This window comes from Columba livia, chromosome Z, assembly GCF_036013475.1.
Source record: "Columba livia isolate bColLiv1 breed racing homer chromosome Z, bColLiv1.pat.W.v2, whole genome shotgun sequence".
Taxonomy (NCBI): domain Eukaryota; kingdom Metazoa; phylum Chordata; class Aves; order Columbiformes; family Columbidae; genus Columba; species Columba livia.
This window is the reverse complement of record NC_088642.1, coordinates 43,743,125-43,766,133: the sequence shown is the minus strand read 5'-3', so window position 1 is coordinate 43,766,133 and position 23,009 is coordinate 43,743,125. Positions and strand designations below refer to the sequence as shown.

Genomic DNA, 23,009 nt, shown 5'->3' with positions numbered 1-23,009 from the left:
ACATAAAGCAAGCCTTACTGATTCGTTTTTCTAAGGAAAAATAATATATTTTTCAATGTAAAATGAAAAAAAATCTATGTCCTTTATTTACTTCCAGGTAAGTTTCAAAGTGAGAAAAAGCACACTTATGTAAAATACTTAAAGGCTGAACTTATACACACTGTGGGCATCCCAGCATACCTCCTGAATGGCTGTCATGACGACATGTTGAACCGACTCTTCCATCATCATTATGGTCTGGATGTATTCTGAAAATAAGAGCATTCTGAAATGTTACTGCTGAAACTCAAGTCATGCAGAACATGAGGTCTGAAGCTTCATCTTTCCTGCAAATGACTAGGTGTCACAGATGACACTCAAATGTATAATGACCAGTCAAGTTCCACCCCAACAAACTCAAAAAGACTTTATCAGAAGTCTGTTCAGACATAAATCAAGGCTCATTGTCATCAGTTTTTTTCCTTCTTGCATCTCACACTTTTGAAATAACTACTTCTACTCCTTTTCTCACTTTGTTCCCAAATTATTCTGGCTATATAAGTACATGGTTCATGAATAGCTTGTTCTTCTCCACATGTTTCCTGCCTTCCTACAACACTCTCACTTTAAGGCAATTTCATATCTGTTCTTGGTCCCTGTTCTTATTCCTATGCTATATCAAAAATAAGTGTCCTCCACTTTTTCATTCCTCACCTATGTGTAGATGTGAGCAACTCCTTAACTAAGTCAAGGAGTTATGACTTGCCCAGTATCATACCGTTTCCAATCACGTATGATCACCTTTACACGTGACCTATATTCTTGTAATCATCTGCGTGAGAGGAAGATGCTGGGCATTGGTCACCTCAATGTCACTAATTATGTCATGCCAAGTCTCTCTCAAAGTACATAAAACTAGACTGTTCTAATATTTCAAACATGTACATTTGTAATGTTCAGACTGAAAGAGTAAGAGATATATAGGAACAAGATAATACTTCCCACTTGAGGATGCCAAATAGTCACCAAATAAAGGAAGATAATTTTACATAAAACAGTGAAGACAGGAGGTCTAATAAACCACAGTTACTTATATAGCCATGGAAGAAAATTACTTCTATTTTAATTAATAGGATAGTCAGACTGTCTCCTGATTCAGGGAAGAAGAAAAGTAATGTCAGAAGAAGAAATTTAAGCGATTTAGACACCTGAGAAAACTGGAAAGGAGAATCTAGCTATAAAAGCTAAGATGCACCATGCAAGCAGAAGGCAAAAGATCTGAAACCTTGGCTGCCATTTTGTCAGAAATAAAACGAAAATTAGTTAAATCAGGAGGAAACAGATATGTGATGCAACTTTAACATGAATATAGTAAACAGTCTTATTTATCCACATGTGTATTTTACAAATATGTTCCTATGTTTCCTGTTTTAAGTGTTAAGAATAAATGTTTGTAGTTGCTTTGTTTCCTTAACCTGACTTGAATTGAGTGTAATTTAAAGGTAATTGGTAGCAATAAAACACCCTGCACCCAAGGCAAGTTTAGAGCAAGAAATCTGTGAAACTTCAACAAGCATTTCCATTGTTCATCACATCCTCTGTGGCATCTGCAGGAGAAACGAATGGGTGCCTATTTTACCTGTGCAGGCCAGACAGACAGTTGTTGCCATGGGAGTCAAGAGAGGCAGAAGTCTCTTTCAGTGACTTGAAGTAGGATTCAACTGCCTAACATGCCTCAAGTGACATTCTGGATGCCCTTAAGGTATCATGGTCAGTCTTCAACTGCTGCCCAGAAAGGCATGATTGCCAACATTGCTCTTTTCTATTTCAAACCTTATGAAAAAGTATCAGAAACTACAGTACCCAAATCACACCACAACACATCTTCTGAGCAACCCCCAGTCATACTGATGGCTCTCTGCCATGTAGCAAGATGCTGACTGGAACGCATTTCTAAAACCAAGATTCACACACAATAGTGCAATAATCACCTTTTTTTTTTTTTTTTTAAATTCATAACTATCCCAATGTCCCTCATAAATGGCTAAAGGGCAGGCCCAAGAATTTGCCACAGGAGAGTACCTTCTCAGCTCAGCAAACAAAACCTGAAAATACGTATGTTGGAGGCAAAATCAGTTCCAAAACTAGTGAAGCTTATAAAAAAAGTACAGTTATTATCTGCAGGACAAAATAATGTCATCACTGAAAAAATATATATTTGTCTCTGATAGCAACCTGAGAAATAAAACTTTTCCCCTAAGAAATTACACAACATGCTGGATTTTCATTCACTGCCTGGGAAAAAACATGCTTTAAAAGTTTAATACCTTGCTTCTGTTCACAGTTCACAGCGCATCCCAAAATAAGCTGAAGCATTCTCCCAAGCTCTGCAGCATCAGCATGCTCTCCAATCAGGTTAACATCCGGAAGGGTGAAGTCATTAATCTGCTGCCCCAGAATCTGCATAAAGACCCAGTACATATATGTCTGTATTACTACATATATACATACACACATATTTCAAGACACAAAGATAATTCAGAATCAACAAGAGCAATTCACTCCTACTTTCACAAAGTTTTCAGTCCACCTTTAAAACAAAGTAAATTGCCTAACATCCAAATAATAAACCATACTGCTTGACACAACTAATATTTGGGAGAAGACAAACCTGATTGTCTCAACTAATAGAAACTATTAGTTCCAAAGTTAGTAAGACTTCTTTTCTCCAGATAAGAAAGGGAACAAAGGCAAGCTTCCACAGTTATCAGCAGCACACAGATTTTTTTTAAGCATTCCATTAAAAAAAAGTAATGCCTAAAACCACCTCATATGACATAATTATTGCCCATAAGTCTCACATTTCTTACCACTAGAAAGGCAGAAATTGAAATATTTCACATATACAATGTATGTGTCTAGCACTGACGTATGACAAATATAGGAAAGTAAAAAAACCCAATCACTTGGTCTCATACTTTCAGAAAATGTAAGGATATTCAGCAAGTCTCAGAGCTAAGAAAGCTAGTTCCACGGAAGAGAATTTGAGGTAGTAGTACAATATATAATTAAACATCCCACATGCAGAAATTAAAAAAAAAAAAAAAAAAAAAAAAAACACTACCATATGACTTACAATTAATGTAATCTGATTTATAATTACGAAGGATTTACATTAATGATTGTCAGTAGAAAGAATTAAACAATTCTGCTAAATTGTTCATAAAAAGCTTTCAAGGGACTGAAAATATGAATATGAAATGCAGAATCAAACACATCTCTGACACAGTAATTGCAGATAAAAAGAAACTGTCACTTCTTATGCAGTGTGCAATAAAGAAATGAGGACTACGGAGAGAATCAGTCATTTGTTTCTTGGTTGCCCTTTTTCCTGTTCATACTCAAGAAAAACAGAAAGTGAGGTAAAGGTATTTAATAAAAAAAAAAACAAAAAAAAAACAAAAAAAAACAAAACAAAACAAAAAAAAAAAAAAAAAAAAAAAAAAAAAAACAAAACATTTATTAGGTATATACGAAGAATACATGGAAATCAAGTCATTCAAAAGTTTTCCAGGGTTGGGCTTTGTGGAGTTGCTGTGGTTGTTTGTTCCTGTTTGGTGTGGTGGTTTTTGTATTGTGGCATTATTTTCTTAAAAACAGCTTTCTCAAGGAATGAGCACCAACACTACTAGAAGTCTCTGTATATTTTAAAGGACTCAGATTCACTCTTGTTTCAGAGACTTCCTTTAGGTCATTCTAGTGAGAAAATAAGAAATCTGTGAACGCCTCAAGCACAACAGAAATATTACCATTGTACATAGATTGTAATAACAGAGTAAAACACAATATAATTTTAATTATGCAAGTCTGATGTATTCATATATTCATCTGTAGTTCCTGATTTTCTCTCAAATGCAATTCTGGATTTCAGTTAATACTACTACAACTGCTTCATAGTTATGGATAATATAACTGCTGTTGAAAAAAGTTGATGGGAACACACATATCAACAGGCACTATAAAGAAGCCAAGGATGAGAAGGAGTAAATAGAGGATTTTGAAATAAACAGGAGAGACAATTTTAATTTTTAAAAAATATGAAAATGAAGGACAGACTCTGCAACAAATATCTTGAGATGAAAAAGGACATCTCCCTCCTTTTAAAAAATAAATACAAAGGCCCTTAAAAAAAAACCTAAAACTGAAAAAAAAAAAAGTTTCAGTTCCAGAGTGGCATAGTTCTGCAGCAAGATTACTGGTAACTTTGGCTTCTTGTTCTTTATACTATGATTGGCAAAGACAGCAACGTAGGATAGCTTTTGAAAGACTAACTTCCTGAATGCAAAATAAATTTTTGATTTTTTGAAGATTAATAAAATTAGCACACACACTTTTCAAAGGCTTTTAGCTGCATCAGGAAAAAATCATTTACATTCACATCTATATTTTTGTAGAAGGTGACTGCCAGGAGAGAGAATCAGGTTGAGGAAAACATAACCAGGATTCATAGTGGAATCCAGATCATCTCCATTATCACCACAAGCATTGCTTCAGCACATAAAAAAAGACATCAAACCAGAATCTAGTCAAACGTATAAATGTGCATTATTTTTGCGGAACTTAATGAGCTGGAAACAGACAAAAACTTGCTTAAAAGTAAAGTTTTCACACCAGAAACTTTATTACCATGCATACCAACTAGCCAAAAAGAAGCTGGCATCACTTTGTCATAGTCCTATTAATTTTCTATATAAAAAACTTGTTTGTTCCTTTCTAGAATTGCCAGTTATGACCAGATTGCCTAACCATCAATTTTCAAAAGTTATTTCAACATGGACACCTGACCATTTGCTGAATATAAGCTTATAAGTCTAACTTTTCCTTTCTGTAAAATCCGACGATTTTTAAAGATTTAAGTTTATTAACAAATATCTTCCTCTCTAAAGTATTTATGAGAAACTAATATTGTAAGACAAGCAATGTCCAGAATGTACATATAATCGATTTTGTGCTGCAGTCTGTGCAAATCAGTTTGCCTCAAAACATCACTGAAATCAAAAGCATATTTTAGTTGAGAATTCACCACTGAAAAAAATAATGTACTCTGTCTCCTTTGGAGTGTTTCAATTCCGAGTTTGCTCAATAGTCTAAGAGAGAATGCCAAAGGCAGACTCCAATATACTGGGATTAAAACGTTCCACTGAAAATTTTAATGTGGTAAAGGAAAGAGGCAGACTTTAGCTAGAGCAAAGGAAATAAAATAAGGAATCAAATACAGGTACTGTTAAAGCCCAGCATCAGAACACAGTCAGCAAAGACATCTACTGTTTCTATGACTGAATTTGCACACACATAGGACTCCTCTGGAAGCCTTGAGTATTCAATAAAGCAGATGAGAAGTTTTAGAGAAGGCTAACACTAGAGAATAGGCCATGAAACACTGTATGCCAAACACGTAGCAAAAAAAAGTCAGAACTTAATCAGCAGAATATAAGTTACATTAAGCAGTTTAACTAAAGCATATAACAAAAAAAATAATGTAAATATAGATTACTTAAACTGGTTCTTACCTCATGATTATAATCCAATATCCCTTTTAAAATTTTCTTCAGGTTGCTTACCTATTTGACAAGCAGGAAATAGAGTAAATGCAGACAATATATTGCAGATAAATGATCAGAAAGCAGGTAATCACAGAAATCACAAAAATCATCCAATTACATCTATTTGTACAATGAGATTTTCTGTTTGAGCAGTTTAATTTAGAATCATAAAAATTATGCAGTAGTCCTTTATATAGTTCCAGACACGATAACAAATCTTTATTAGTTGACAGAACCCATTCAAATTTTAAAAAACTATTACATTGTCTTGGAGAGGCCTTAAATCAGATCCCAAAGCATGAATCTTTTTTGAAGTAGTTGTTTATTATACGATTACTTTTGTATGCAGAAGCTGAAACATTTTTCCTTTCTTTTCTTTAAATATCCTGGAGATTTACTTTCTGCAGTGATAAACCTTTCAAACCAAATACAGCTACTGGCTCAATATCCTCCTTTATTCCCCACCCATGTAAGCTTAATTTATTAACTTTCTCATTAATTACTCCTCTCAGTTATTTAACTTTTCTTCATTCTTTCCCCCTTCTTCCCCCCAGTTCTTTACAACTGAACGTCTTACAGTGTCAAGGCAAAACTGCAAAATTCATATTGCTCTGTGATGCCTTCAGTGCCATACAATGATAACTTTTGGTCACTTGCATAACAATGGCACAAGTTAAGTGTCTCCTTATGTATAGAATCTATGCCACATTTCCCTTCTACTGAGTACAGCTCCCATTCCAGCAAAAGCATTTATATCAAGTCTCTGAGACAGAGAGCGCATTTAAAAATTACAGAAATACTCGATGGATTGCATACGTGATAACTTGGAAAAAAAAAAAATCTTTGCTAAAAGTAACTCTTACAGATTCACACCAATTATGTCCAAGCATTTAAGCAAATAATTTGGATAACAGTAGCAGTGCAGTATTTCATGTGACAGGGGAGCAGCTGAGAGAACTGTGGCTGTTTATCTTGGAGAAAAGGAGGCTGAAGGGAGAACTTGTTCTCTACAACTACCTGAAAGGAGGTTGTAGCATGGAGGGTGTTGGCCTCTTCTCCCAAGTAACAAGATGAGAGGAAACAGCCTCAAGTTGCTCCAGGGGAGGTTTAGGTTGGATATTAGGAAAAATTTCTTCACAGAAAGGATTATCAAGCACTGGAACAGGCTGCACAGGGACGAGTTGGAGTCGCCATCCCTGGAGGTCTTTAAAAGACACGTGAATGGGTCCTTTGGGGACATGGTTTAGTGGCGGACTTAGCAGTACCAGGTTAACAGTTGGACCTAATGATCTTAAAGGTCTTTTTCAACCTAAATGATTCTTTGGCTCTATGAACTCTATAAACAGGTTTTGCAAAGACTGAACTTGACTGAATAAGGATTCACAAAGTAATGTTCCTGACAACAGTAGTCACACAAGAAAACTGTGGAATTATAATGAAGGGAGAGTGAAAACTCTCAAATCCCAAATGCCTTTAAAAAAGCCCACAATAACTTCTTTATTCTTGATTACATTCTAAGAATATTCAGCTAGGAGATTCTATCAACTGACAGAAGTAACTTATCTTCAAAAAGATCTAAGGAAACACTACAGAAAATAGTTAGAAAACCGGGGACAAACTCAACACTTCAACACAGTCAACAGACAAAATGAGGCGATAAAAGCAAAATCAAGTCTCTTTTCTAAGAGAAACTCAAGAAAGGAACAGGCTAAACACACATAAAAAGATCTACTTATGAAATCCAAACTGATAATGATTTGATTACTTTATTCCTACTAATCCACTCCCTTTTGGAAGAAAGTGGCAAGAGCTGACCACTTACTAAAATATAAGAACATTCTGTCTTCATAATCACTGAACTTCAAGTCATAAAAGAAACAAAAATCCACTTGGACTTCAAAAGTGACACATAAAATACTCTGGCAACCTAGAACTGGAGATGCTATGCAATAGCAAGTACATAAAAACATTTACTGCCCATCCCATTACAGCATAATAACTAGTTTACTTTCAGGCTTATACCTTCTATTCCCAAACACATACTATTTCTGTCATATTACACATAACACGTTTCTGTAAGAACTACAACTATCTTCTAGATGTCTTTCCAAAAGAAATCACCACCACCTTTCAAAGGCTATGCACAATCACAACCAAAGTCTGCAACAGATTTAAGAATTTTAAGAAATGTAAATAAGTTGATTTTTATACCAAATCACCACAAATATACTGCGCTGATTAAAGTATAATTTTAAAACTTGATTCATTAAAACCTTGTAATTTGTAATTTACCTGAGTCTGCTGCGAAAGTGTCACAGAAACATAAAGGTCATGTTGCAGAATTTAAGTCCAGCTTACTGATGAGAGCATTGTGAGGAACCTTGAACTTAAACACAATCCCAAAAAATGAGAAACAAAATGTAAAGCACCTGCCTATAAAATACTTCTTCCCTTGCCTTGTAAGCATTGTTTGCATTAAAATCCCTTGAACACAAAGAGTCATCTTTCTCCACATAACTTCCATAGAGCTTAGAGTTGAGATGCTGGAACAAATTAAATATTCATCAAAATCTGTCATCAAAACTAACATACAGAACAGCACCCCCAGAAAAAGAAAACAGCAAACTTAAAAAGAAAAAAAACAGACTTGTCCTTGTGGTCCTATTTTATTCCACTGCCCATCAGTAGTACTAGGACAACTCGCTTTAAAGAGTTAACTATATCGTCTTTGTATATGGCACATAATCAGACAATTATAAGCAGCTTCTTTACAGACTAGCTTAAACCTAACGATTATCTTCAGTATTACTCCAAGGGCTCTCAATATATTTTTTTAAATTGTCTGCAGTGAATACACTTAGATGGTTCTACTGCCACTGGCACTGGGGTGGTGGCAGGGAGGAGTGGTAGCAGGGAGGCACAGGGATGGGGGGAAGGAGGGGACAAAGAGTGTGCATGCATTGCTCCTACCACATACATTAGGCTTCTGCTTTAAACTGCATTTTGCAGGAGCATGTCTCTTCACTGATTACAAATGGAGCCTAGAGAGAGACTATACCATTAGCTCAGGAGGCTACCCTTATACAATCTGCTTTCTGCAAAAAGAAATCCCAAAAGGAACAGATACAGACACTTCCTTGATTTAAATGACAAATAAAATGTGGCTCTGAACACAAAGAACATTCCTACATTAAACCTATGTTTGTAGACATTGTTGACTTAGGAATTAAGGGTATAACGAAACAGAATTAAGCATATCAGTTCCTAATTATCATTTTGACAGAAATGAATGCTGGCTTACAGTACACCTATAATATCTCCTTGCTTGCAGATAAACAGTCACATGACAGGCTTCCATCCTTATCAGAAAAAAAAAAAAAAAAACAATAAATAACCTACTCTAAATGTCTGTTCATAAGTAAGTGGTCCCTTCCCTTGCAAAGAACAAGGAAGTAGCAGAAAAGTGACACTGTACACTGAAAACAGGCTTCCATTACTCAACCAGCCAACCCAGCTTGTACTGCAGAGGAATTCCGAGAAGACAGAACTGTACTAGCGCAGGGAGTAAAAACTGAACCTCAAAAATCAGGCTGGTTTACTTAGATTACAACACTAAGTAGTCTGTACTCTAATTTCACTGAATATTTCATTTTGCAGCAATGTATCAAGCGTAAGGCATTGAAACTGTATTAGCTGCAGAAAGTCTAGTGGCTCCTATTGTTTGAATATGCTATTCAGTAATGGAACAAACACAGCTTGCTACTGTGAGAAATGCAGTTGTGATTTGTGCTGAGAAGATGTTTAAGGTTTACAGATATAACCAAATGAGGCACAGGCTCTGAACCTGAAAAAATAAAAGGTGGTTAAGTTCTATGTAAAAAGTTGTGAAACTTGTTTATGAAGTTATATTGATAGAGGGAACTAACATTTTAAGGGTTAACCAACCACATAATGAGTGCCTACTAACGAACTAACACTTTAAGCCACATGATGAATGCCTAGTTTAGAGCCCTATGTAACCAAATGTGTTAAGAAAAAACAGAACCTCATCAAATGCCAAGATAAGAAGTTTTACAGCACCAGCTATAAATCTTGAGGAGACAAGATAACCAAGATTTACAGCAAAAGGGGGCGCCAGTCTGGTTTCGGTCAACTTGGCAGCTTGGGTTCCAGCCAATTCATCATAATGAGCCAAAAAGGTAAAAAGTTCACTGTGACAAAGCCGAAGGAGCCTTCATCCAAAGACCCCCAAAGACCCCTTCTCAAGACCACCAAGTGACACTGCGCAGGTGCAACAGGGAGGGGTCAAGGAGGAGACTATGGAAATTATTAGCTGAGACTCATTTTAATAAGAAGTGGGGAAAGGTTATGAATATGTATAGGTGTTCCTGAGGTTATTATGAATATGTAATACCTTACTGTTTTTAAGCACACTTCTTATTGTTAGAAAGTGTGTGTGTCGGGCGGAGCCAATCCCCCGCGCACCCAGCGCTGTTTTGCTTATGCTTTAATGAACACGTGTTTAAGGAATACAATTAAGGAATTGGACTAAACACTGTTCATCCATGGAAAAAGCGTGAGTTATTTATTTCACTACTAAAAACATCAATAAAATTGTACTTTTAACTGATGCTGTAGCCTGAATGTCAAAGGAAAAAGTCCAGAAGAAAAAGTCAGAAATCAAGCTGAACATCTTTCCTTACTTTCCCAAGCTAGTTATAACCACTCTGAATGAAAGGTGGGGGGGGGGGCGGGGAAAAGGGTGTCAGTTTTATTCCATCCCTCAGACAGTCAACAGCTTATTCTGTAATTGCCGAAATTGATACATGTGTATCAAATAGTTAACTTTAAATTTCTGTTCTGTTACTAGTATTCCTGTATGAACTGACATTGAACTATTTTTGTTTCTTGATTAGCGAATATCATTCCTGCAAAATTTTGGCAACAAAATTATTTTCTCTACTGTTTTCTATTTTCAATAAAGGTCATTTTATCTTCAAAATGTCATCTTCTTCAGCATGAAATACTAGTGTGCACACAGTTTCAACTCTGACTATATTAAAGTGTTCAGTTGTACATCAGGAAAGAAATAATGTCTTCATTTATTTTTTTTTCTACCACCACATAAAATTGCAGCTAAGGCAGCAGTAAGAAGCAGCTTTTTTTGTTGTCTAAGGGAACACATAAACTCCTATGTACACTGATGTATGCTATGCCCCAGAAATTTTAAACCCCAAAGAGTAACACATTTCTCTGCTGAAGACAGTAGACAAATATCTGCTCAGCAGGTATTTACAGAGAATGCTTGCTGAATGCTTCCTACTTTGCAAGTAGCCTGAGTTCTAACATCTCACTTTTTCTATCCTGTGCATTGCTGCATCTCTCAAGTTGGACAACTTGCCCTGTAATCAGGCATATAACGACAATCCTGTGAATTTATATATTTGTTTTAAACTGGTACAACAACAGGAAAAGTATTTTAATAAGAAGGCATTCTTGCAGTTATCGGAAAGTGAACTGCAGAATGAAAAAAAAAGAAAAAAAAAAAAAGAAAGATAAGCCATATATTCTTGTTTATTTTCCATACAGGACAGCATCCAATCCAAAGTTAAGAACTGCATGATTTTCTGAGTATCTCTTTCAACAGTGGTTAGGAGGGCTCTATCAGGCCTATGCTAACCTCTATCCTAACCACTGTTCCAAAGTAGAACAACCTACACATTACACTTGTGTGTTTGGTTTGTTTGTTTTAAATAATTTCCCCTATTACACTGACTCCTTTACGTGGTTCATAATACCAAGAGCTTGTAGAAGTGGTGACTATTACCCCATATGATATGACAAAGAGCAATCACATTTAGCAACAAGAATATAATTCAGCTCATTATCATGACTTGTAAGATGGTGATATAACCCAATTACCATTTCTCATAGTGCTTTTTAAAATATGAAGGGAAATCTATATTAATGAGACGTGCAGAGGTATGTTGCCTGCATTTCAAGTCCAGAGAGAAATTAATAGAAGTGCACAGATTGGAAGGGTTCCTACAAGCCAGACTATAAATGACAGATTGACTGATAAGACTGTTGAACAACTAGATTACTAATAGTGTTTACTTGCATGTGAAGAACAACAGTTGGCATAGTATAGGATTACTTTCCTGGTTACAAAATAAATAATTAAAATACCACATTTTGCCTTTTAGTATTCTTCATGAATACTTCTTTCATGGTATATAAAAAAATGTATACAAAAAACTGAAACAAACATCTCTTAAAAAAAAAAAAAAACACATTCTTTAGCTTTTATTTACATGGATCTATGAAAATCAAGAAGGAATTGGATCAGCAAGAACCTGAAATTTGAGCTTATGTTTTTCCAAGCTCAATCACATAAGGAAGTTACTAGTTTGCTCGTTTGCTCAACCTCTTTTTTTTTTTTTTTTTTATTATTCACACCTGCTAAGCCTCAGTATCTGCCCAAGCTCCATATGAGAGTTACAGAAGCTGCTACTGCACTTTCAATCAACCAAAATGCTATTATAGCAAAAAGTTCTCAATTTGTTGTTCTCCAAATTTAACAGTCAAGACTTTAATATTCCTTATAAAAAAGCCACAGAAATATTTTAGAGAAAAATAAAACCCTTGCATACAGCTGTTCATTGCAATTCAATATGCTTATTTGAAAAGTTCATTTAAATTAACTGTTCTACAAGCAGCAGAACTAAGAAAGCTTGTATAACGATCATATATTTTATTTACCAGCCAGTCAATACATCCTAATCAATGTACCCACATTTTTGCTGGCAGTCCTGGTAGACAAAACCTTCTAAAGGAGCCCAGTCTTGCACACAGCTGGCCAGACAGCAGAGACCATGCTGACAGGTGTGCTGGCCAAGCCTGAACACACAGACTCCCTTTGCACGCCTCAGGTGGCACTTATCTATGTGTCCCTTCTCTTCAGCCAGTGATGTTAACAAGCCTGTAAGAACTAGAGCATTTCACAGTTGCAAGTCCTTCTCAAAACGCTAGAAAGGGTTTTGGTGGCCAGAACAAAACAGTTTTATAGGAAACATGAACTAACAAGACAAACTGTCACCATTTTGTTTCCCCAAGTACTCAGGCTGAAAATGGCAATTTAGAAAGGTACATAGATCATTCTCTGAAGAAAACTGGTCAGAAACTACACTAACATCATATCTGTATTTGAAACTATGTTCTTCAGGTTTTATGAGCCAAAATGCTTTTCAGCTGTAGCACTGTAAATTCTGTTGCCTTAAGGTTTGCAGAGAAAGTACTAGAATATTTGGTAATACAAATAACCCACCAAATAGACTGTGGTTGAAAAACACAAATTCCCTTCTTAAGACTCAGTAGTTGCACAAAGCTGCCAAAGTAAACAACACTTGCCATTTTTGTTTAAATAAATTGCTTATTATTCTGCTATTTTTTATGCAGCTGCTTCTCAGAGGTCTGTTTTTTAAAGCTCCTTTCACACTTTACATTTAAAAAAACGTTCACTCAGCATTTGAAAAACAAAGAAAGGTAATGGATGCATAAAACTTATTATGAAGTTTTCCTTTGAAATTAATGAAGTGTATTTACAAACTCAAAATTACTTTTCTTCCTTAAACTGTACAATAACAGCATTAAAAAGTAACTGTAATTAAAATCGTCTAAAATTCAAAATGCTGTACTATAATGCAAGGTCTTAATCTAGAAATATACTAATATTTGGATACAATATTGTATTATGAACTGAAATACAGATTTGCAGAGAAGTCAAATACCTTTAGCCTCCAATTATCTCCTACTTCTGTTTTGATCCTGTTCAGCCAATTTTCATCAAAGTAAGCTGGATCTCTGAAAAACAAAAAATTTAGAGCATTCATTAAAAACAGGTTGCAGAAACTGTGAGGATACCTCAGTGATTAAGCTCCTATCTCAGACTGAGGTTCTTTAAATTTCTACCTCTGCATCCTACACACTGCCTGTATAGAGTAGTTCAGAATCCTGTTACTACTCACTCCTCTAATGCCCTAAATCCTATTGACAGCACAGCTTCGATTGTGTACCATGATTAGCTAATACTTTTGAAGAAGCTGTTGTACTTGGAATGCATTTTGTCACTTTTTCCTTCTGTAAATTCTTCCTCCTCTAATTTATAAGCTGGTGCTGGAGCAATATTTGCTTACATTACTAGCAAATATTATGAAATTATTGCTTTTCCAGATGCAATGGATTCCTGCTGCTATACATTGCTTAGAACTATTCCACTTCTAAATGGGAAGCTTGAGACTGAACAATACATATGTTGGTTTAATGCAGTGAGAAGCGTTAAAATATATCTTGTCCCAAGTTCCAAGATCATTTAAAAGACTAACATTTTCTACTGTTCACTTAAGTCAAATTTTCTGTATATCATAGAGAATTTTGAAAATACTGTGATCAGAAATAAGGAGAGACCACAAATAAGTGGTTTTAAAAGAGTAAGTCAACATAACGCTTATATTTTATCCAACATATAAAATTAATGCAGTCAGGGAGAAAAAAAAAACAACCAAACAAACTTTCCTTTTTCATAAGCATAAGTCTCTTAAGAGTCAGTGTGGTAGAGCTGGTTAGAATTTCACATACAGTATTCTAATTTCTGGACTTAAACTGCTGCATTTGCCACTGAGTACCATTAGATTTACTGCTATACCCTCTACAGATAGAAGGGTTCAGGACTAACCTCTTTTTTAAGGGCAAGATGCCATGAGAAATTTTGCTAAAACCTTAAGAAAACTGTGAATGTATCTGGAGATTCAAATGACATGTATATCATATATACTGTAAACCAGCAATTATATTAGTACTTAGGTTAGGGCCCAGGCTTTGTAGCTACACTTTGTACCTGATGCACAGTATCTCCTGTATTCTATCTTCCCCATGTCTTCCTCCTGATGCATCAAGGTCTGCAAGCAGCCCGTGAGAGAATACACGGCAATGCGGAGAGATCACAAACAACACTGCTTCTCTGCTGACACATTCCAATTGCTATTTTTACACATTCTGTTACAGACTCTGATGAAGATTACGTATTTCCTTTCTTCTGACATGGCATCGACAAACATACAGCTTTCATTACTAGTTAAGCTGATGACTCTAAATTACTCCCATTCAAAACCAGTGCAGTTCTAGCACAGACGACAATCTTAAACTATGAAACAGAAAAAGCAATGTCTTATCCAGAGCTTCTGGTTTTGAAATAAATACTTTCAAATAGCTTTGAAGTAGCCTCTCAAAAGACAGGTAAAAAGAATGAAATGGACTCCAATACATACAAGATCCACTAAGATGAAGATGGCTTACACTCGCTATTTACATGAAACAAACAGGGCTCTCTGCAAAAAAAAAAAATCTTAATTTGCCTAACTTCCACTCAATCACAACAAAATCACCTAGAAAGTAATGAAAAAGAATGAGAGTTCAAACCTCAAGTAGCCCTACTTGAATCCGTTTGAGGCGTGGAGTTCAAAATGCAACCGAATATCCTACAGATACGTCTTCTGGGAATTGCCAACAACCAAGTGAGCCTTGTTTAAAACAGACTCACAACTACAAAGTGTTTATGCAGCTGAGTGAGAAAGTAGGTACGCCTCACTACCTGTGTTTCACCAGCAAAAAAGACCAATTGGACTATCCTAAGGACTGTATCTTACCATTTTAAGGTTTGCGCTTGGTCACTACCATCTTCAGCTGCTTCAAGGCCACAGTGCCATGAATATACCAACTACTGACTTACCATTTTCATTGTAAATAATGACTCCAAGAAGCAGCATAGGTGAGCATAACCAACTACGCACAAGCAAAATTATATTCAGACTGACAGGATGCTTAATACTGCATACCTGATTTTTAACAATAAGGCATTAGCTGAGGAAGAGTAAGAAGATTTCAGGGCCAGCTCCAACCCATTCCACTCTGGAAGCATGCACTTCAACAGCAACTAAGCAGTTTTTCCTACCTACTACTGCAAGAAAACTAACACATGAACCAGCAACTGGCTTTCACTGTCTTCATCGAATTCTTGGGCTACGTACACCCTTATATCATCAGACATACATAAGGAAGGGCCCTGAGAATTAAATCTAAACTCATTGTGGTAGTCCTCTCCCACAGATCCTTTTTTTTTTTTTTTTTTTTTTTTTTTTTTTTTTTTTTTTTTTTTTTTTTTTAAGTATATAAACCTCATGGAAGTATCCAATGGTCCAGCAGCTGATAAGTAACCCACTCTAAATCATCAACATTTAACAGCGGTCAGAATGATACCAAGGATTCTCTTCACAGCACCTCCATGCAGATAATACAGTATTAGTCACATATTGCAAAAACACTTTGCCAAGAATACAAGCAGAAAAACAAAGCAAAAAATTTGTTGGGTATCAACACCAAACAAATCTAGAAGGATCATCCTTTACTCATGCATAAATCACCTCAGAACCATTCCTAGCATGCCACTGTAATTTCATTTCTGTCCTTGAAAGTTCAATTAAAGTTCAGAATTAATACCTAAAGCAATGCTTTCTCTCTATTTCAAACTAGTGGAAATAAAATCTGAAATTAAAATGTTTCCATCAGAATTTCTAGAAATACTTTTAAAAAGGGGCTTCCAGACATTAGGTCAGTCACAACCCTTGCTGCAAACAAGTCTCCTTCAGCTGAATCTTTGAGAATCATGATTCGATCACACCCAGAGTTCTTTAATTCCCTTAGTTAACGTCATTAAGAAAGATGCTGATGTCTCTTACAGCCTTTGAAAAAGCAACACCTAAGCAAATATGAAAATGTGTGGTTGAGAACTGAGTAGATTACAAAACCTACCAGCTCATTTTGAAGAAGTACTGCACGAAGCAAGAGCAGCAGAAAACTGACCAGAGTATCATAACCATCAGATGACTTGTTTGAACCAAGCATTTTGAATTCAGTAGACTCTTAAGCCAAAATCCAAGCTTGCACTGGATAACTTTCCAGGTTTATAACAGTGTACCAGTTGATGGCTGCCTAGTATCTGAATAGTACTGCATATAACTGGGACTTTTCTTCAGAGCACAAAATATCTGCACTGTTGTTAATGCTGTATTGCTTCATGTGATGCTGTTTTCAGTAGTGCTCCTTTATACCATCTCCACCTTATTTTGTATGCAAATTTTCCTTTATTTAAGTGATCGTCTCTCCACATCATAGATGCCAAGAGACAGAAATATTCTTCTGAAGAGAATCAACCCACAGAGCATGTAGTATAACTCATGATCATTACTCATTTTAACAGTGGTGTATAGTAAGCTGCTTTAAGAAATTACTGTTTACAAAAATTTCCTTCCCCCAGCAATATACAAAAGCATGGCTTTTGTGTTCTGCATGTGTCAAAACATACACAGCATGCTGCAATGTATAATATTACAAATGAATAATTCATTAAGCAAGGCACAATGCACAGATGACAAATGAAAATACATGCCATCTCTCACATTTACCAAGGCCAGTATAAGAAAGAAAAAAATTAAAACAAGAAGGACACCTGGTACTAAACAGTCTCTGGAGTGGGATGAAAGGAAAATTTAAAATTGTAGTATAAACCAGGGAATTATGTTGTTCTAGGGATATGAATAGAAAGTGAAAACATAAGTAACACAGTGAAGGCAATTAAAAAAACATAAAGAAAAAGCAGATGCAATTCAGAGGCTATGGCACTTCTGTTTGTTCTAAACAGCATAAGCTACATGATTTTAGGCAGTCAACAGTTCAAACTAAAACATGATTTTAGGCAGTCAACAGTTCAAACATTTTCTTTTGCTTCCAAGCTTTAGTCTGAAGTACAGCATTCTCTAAAATAATTATCAATACTGATTGTGTACAGGCACCTTATCTTAATGTATTTCATACTAATTCTAGTCAGAGGAACCAGTAACCTTACACAACTGAAAACAAATGTACAGTACAGAATAATACAAAAAAACAGTAAGTTAAAGCACAGGCTGAAGTTCTTCCTCCAAGGTAATATAGTTAGCACTGGAGAAATCCATTCAAATGGTACCTGAAATTCAAAGATAAATGTTGTATGATAAAAAGAAAGTGTCGTTCAGGGAATTACCAACACCTGTTTATTAACAACTGAATCCATAAGCAAAATGCTCATGCTTGGGTACATGGTGCCCATTTCTGACGTTTTATATCACATACGCTACATCAGTGAGAAGCTTCTGATGGTGTAAGTAATTTCCTCTGTATCCTTTATTTCTCACAGCCTCTCTAAACAGTTTTATTACAGAAAATTCTGCTACATGAGTTGTTACTTTGGGTGAATGTCCCCTATTTACAAATGGGCTGCTACACTGAGTGCAAAAAATATTGAGAACAACATACAAACAACTGAGAATAATGGAAGGAGCTGCTGGCCTTTTCTAAACACTTGACAGAAGGCACAGCTGTTTTTTATCAGCTAATGAATAAGCAATATTCTTCCTTTTTTTCTTCTACTGACAATAAATCCTACAATTCTGTATTGTGCAAGTCTTCTGTATATCTAAAACAATTCTCTGAACTAGGTTTCGCTTTGAAACTGTTCCTCATCATTAACTACTGTCTTAATTTCATCTTGTTCCTACTGTCTGCCATCCTCACAAGTACCAATGGAATCTTTCTATGAAGGTGCAGGTTAGAAAAATAGAAAGAATAGTGAGTTCAGACTTTAAATATTAAAAGTTTTCAAGAAGAAATGCTATCCTTACTCTCCTATGAAAATATACCCAGATCACTGGATCACCCCACTATCTTCCAATTTTCATCAATGCTCTACCTCACTTAGAGTTCTTCACTGATTGCATTTTCTTCATTCAGAGTGAACTTTTTTTTTTAAATTCTCACTGGATATATCAATTTGCTTTTCAACAATTTTTCAAACATGAATTAATTTACTATAGTAAAAGTCCCAATGCACCCAAAAGTTGTCAGATTTCTCCCTTCCCACCTTTATGTAATTAACCTATTAATGCTATTAGCCTCAAAGTACACACATTGAAGAGCCATAAACAGAAGGCATCTATACTGACATCCAAATTTCAATGTGCATTACAGAAACAGTAGTCTGCCCTTCTCAATGGAAGAAGAGTAACAGCGTTTAAGCTTAGTGTCTCCAGCAGAGACAATAAATTTGCCCTTTGAAGACAAACTTGTTGAGCAATTTTCCTTTCAAAGCCAATACTGTTCAAGTCTTCACTGCAAATGACATCTGTTCGCAGTGATCTGGTTCCTTCAAGTTGTGCTTGCTCTTTGCTATTGAATGTCACTGTGTGACTCTTCCAAATAACTACAAGCACCCAGTTGTTTGGCTCTTACACATTTCTATGTCTGCAAAAATTTTCTTCTACATGGTTATCTTTTTTGGGAAGGAAATGGAGACAACGCTGTTAATATAAAAAGAAGGACAGACTGGAAAAGCGTGCTCTAGACTTGTTTCATATCATTGAACATTCCCTGATTCCTGACTAAGTATTCTTCCTGTGCTGTTTGAAGGAGCAGAAGGAAGATTTCACTGCTAGTGTCAAATCTGGTTTTGTTTTGAAGAACACTTAAAATGGCTTTGCCAACATACTCCTGATCAGTTTTCTAGTCAACTATAAAAGCACTGATCCCTGTATTTGACCTATGTTCCCAGTCTCTCATGTCCAGCGAAACAGCTATTCTGCAACCTGTGGTATTTGCCTCAAAAAAACACTAAAACTGGAGCCACCTTCTGTTGTTACAAAAGAAAAAATAAAAGAAGCAATAATATTTTCCCTCAAAACTTGTCCAACTTGTTTATCATTCCTGCTTTGCAATCCAAGATGTGCCTGCTGTTACACTTCAAAGCTTATATCAACAGGAATGCAGTCAAGATTTAGCAATATTGTTGCTAAATCTCTGTATAAGAATCAATGTATTAATTGCACAAGAATGGAAAATTATAAATCTGAAGCACAAATATCAGAAAGACAGACAACTACTATTACCTAGGGCATAGAGAAAGAACTTTAAATTGCTTAACTGATCTTTACATATAAACCAGGTAAACTAAAGAATGCATTCAGTGTCAGCATGGCAACTGCTATAGGAAATCTCTTAAAATCATACTACAGAAATGCAATATTTCTATTGTACATCTCCTTTTAAAACATCGGTTCATCAATTGTAAACAATATCTCAGAACAGTTTTCCTTTAATAACACCAAGACAGGGAGAAAGGCAGTATTTCAAGTCATAGTAGTACCAATCTAAAACAGTGAGGTTATTAAGGGGCCTTTGACACAGAAGCTTCATTTTGGTTTGTATCAAGGTATATTATGTTTTAGATCCAAATTCTGATGAGTCTTTGAACTAGCCAATCAATAATATATACAGTTATCAACTGCTGGCCTGTCATTACATTAAGTGGAAACTGTACCCTCCAGAAGAACTATGGAAATATAAGACAGATAATTACCCACATTAAATTTGTCACTATGACAATTTTTCTATATGTATGTCACTATTACATTTTTTTCTAAATGCTCTGAAAACAGATTCACAGGTGATTATGCTGAAATCCTGACTTGCTATAAAGTTTACTGAACACACTATCTATATGGTCACCACCTTTTTATACTCCAGCAGGTAAAAAAGGATGATATATTTCTAACCCTTAAAAAAAAAAAAAAAATGGAACGACATCCCATTTACATTGTTTAGCTTCAGACTTGTAAACTTCATGTTCAGATCTCACAAGCTTAAAAATGGGCTGATTCAAATGCTGGGTTGGAAAATACATATGTACTGAGCATGGGGCCATGGTGTCATCTTTTATGTAGTAGCAAAATACATTAAAACAGTAGAAAGACTGCTTCAACTATTCTGAATCAAGAGGACCACTGACATTACTCGAAAGTAATTTTGTTTGACACAAAAATGTATAAAGACTGAATAATTCTCATAAGTGATGCCTCATCTTCTTCACAGAAGAAACTAACTGCAGAAAGGAACTGTAGAATTTACATCTTCTTTGAAGTTTCAGGTAGGAAAGACTGTTTTCTACTTCAAGCTTTTACAATTCTACTCTCCACATCTTAACTTCCTGCATGCTAAAAGGTGTTCCCTTGAAATATTTGATAACATTGAGATTTCCTCTTTCACCCTGTGAACTGGCAGCTCTTTCACTGGGAGGAAGGCTCCTGCTCCACCCAAGGATTTGCAACTGCAGAACAGATTCAGTGAACCTTGTAGCATTTAAAAGGCATTTAAACTCTGTCAAACATATTATTTGTGTCCAGCAAGCCTGAGCCACGCAGCAGCACAAGAAGTGGCAAGACTTAGCAAAGGATGGAGGACCCCCATCTTCTAATTGACTCATCATCTAAGAAGGGTTTCTGCTTGATAGGGGTTTGAATTCACGACACTGTTCAAAGACTGGCAGAGCTTGTCCAGCCCTCAAACTACTACTCCTTCTGCCCTTACACACAGGCACCAGCTATACAGATATGGAGATCTAGAAAGTACTAAGTGGCTCTGGAAGCTATGATCAAGGCCCAAGGGGTGTTCTACCCAATTGCACTAGTTAGGGGGAAGAACCTGAGGACCAGACAGATCCTGCAAATCAACAACCCGCTATGAAGTGGTGTTGGCAGCAAGGTTTTGGTTTCTAAGACCACAGAACCCTCTTTGAGGATCAAGGACCACTTGGAAGAGATGGGATCTACGTGACTATGGTGCGCAGAAGCATCTTTACCAACAAGCTAGTCAGCCTGGTAAGAGCAGTTTTAAACGAGGAACAACAGAGGAGAGAAAATATAACCAAACATCAAGTGACAAAGTAGTGGAGTCTGTTGGCAAGCTAAGGGTGTGGGATGATGTGAAGAAGAGATACCTCACACTCAACACAGCAGGACTGAAGTGGGGTCACCCCAAGCATATGCACATAAATAAGGAAAGGCCTACAGAAAAACAGTACAGGTAAAGCTCTCAGACCCATTCTTGTAAATAAGAATGACTGGATGCACATGTGAAGTGTGCATCCACTAATACATGCAGAATGGAGAACAAACAGGAGGTAAAAGAGCTCTGTGTGTAGTTATAAGGCCACAGTCTCACTGGGATCATGTAGATGTGGTTGGGTGGCTCATATGACAAGGTTGCTGCTATGAATGAATATAGGCTTTTTAGGAAGAACAAGCGGGGAAGGCAGTGGTGGGAAGATGCCCTTTATGTGAGAGCGCAGTGGGATTGCAATAGCTCTGCCTTGGAATGGATGATGAGCCAGCTGAGAGATTATGGATCAGGATGACCAGGCAGACCAACGTAGGTGACTCTGTTACAGATGCCCACTACAGACCTACTGATCAGGATAACATCATCATAGACAAACTGATGAAGCACGGCCTTAGTAAGTGACACGGGTTGAAAAATGGATGAACTGCCAGGCTCAAAGAGTTATGAGCAGCAGTGGAGGCCAATATACTAGCAGCATATCCAAGGGGTCAATACTATTAAACATCTTTAACAGTGACCTAGATGATGGAAGAGAATGTAACTTTTCAGATAATACAAAACTGGGAGGGGTGTTTAATACACCTTATAGATGTACTGTCATTTGGAAGTACCTGGAAAGGCTGAAGAAAAGGGCTGATGAGAACTTTACACATTTCAGCAAAGGTAAGTGCAAACTTCATGCACCGGTGTATGCTGACAGCCAACTGGTTGGAAACCAGTTTTGCACAGACAAAGCTTGGTAGAAACCAAGCTGAACACATTCCAGCAATATGTCCTTGTAGCAAAGAACATACTGGGCTGCACTGGGAAGACCACCGGTGACACCACATCTGAAGTGCTATGTCCTGGCCTCCCCAGTATGACAGAGACCTGAAACATACAAGGAAGCTCAGCAAAGGGCATTAAATATGATTAACAGACTGCAGTATCTGTCACACGAGGTGAGACTAAGCAAGCTGTGTCTATTCGGCCTCGAGAAGGCTCTGTGGGACCTTATCAATCCCATGTATAAATACCTGATGGCTTCTTCTTATTCATACCCTGATATAATCTTCTCAGTGGTGTTCAGTGAACAGAAAAGAGACAGTGGGCACAAACTGAAAGACAAGTACTTCCATTCGAACAAAAATTTAAAATGGCCCTGTGGGTTGTTTGTGGTTTGTTTTATTTTTGACGGGGGGTGGTTTTGGTTTTCTTTCTTTTCTTTTTTTTTTTTTTCTTAAACTGTGATGGCAATTGAATATTGGAAAATGTAGTCCAAAGAGGCTGCAGAGTCTCAATCCTTCTATATACTCAACATCTTACTGGACACAATCCTTGTGCAACTTGCTCCAGCAAAATGTGTGTTTGAGAAGGTGAGTTGGATTAAACACTCCAGAAGTGCCT

The 23,009-nt window shown here is 36.4% G+C and overlaps 1 protein-coding gene across 5 annotated transcripts in view; it reads right to left on the bottom strand.

Annotated features, from left to right (window-relative positions):
* HOOK3 (hook microtubule tethering protein 3) overlaps window positions 1-23,009 on the bottom strand; it is a 102,579-nt gene that overhangs the window by 64,587 nt on the left and 14,983 nt on the right. For all 5 annotated transcript variants that reach the window (XM_065045618.1, XM_065045620.1, XM_065045619.1 and 2 more), the window contains exons 3-6: window positions 13,373-13,445; window positions 5,550-5,600; window positions 2,307-2,439; window positions 181-248 (exon numbers count right to left, since the gene is read on the bottom strand). In XM_065045618.1, coding sequence (XP_064901690.1) covers window positions 181-248; window positions 2,307-2,439; window positions 5,550-5,600; window positions 13,373-13,445 — 325 coding nt within the window. The remainder of the gene's footprint in view (window positions 1-180; window positions 249-2,306; window positions 2,440-5,549; window positions 5,601-13,372; window positions 13,446-23,009) is intronic.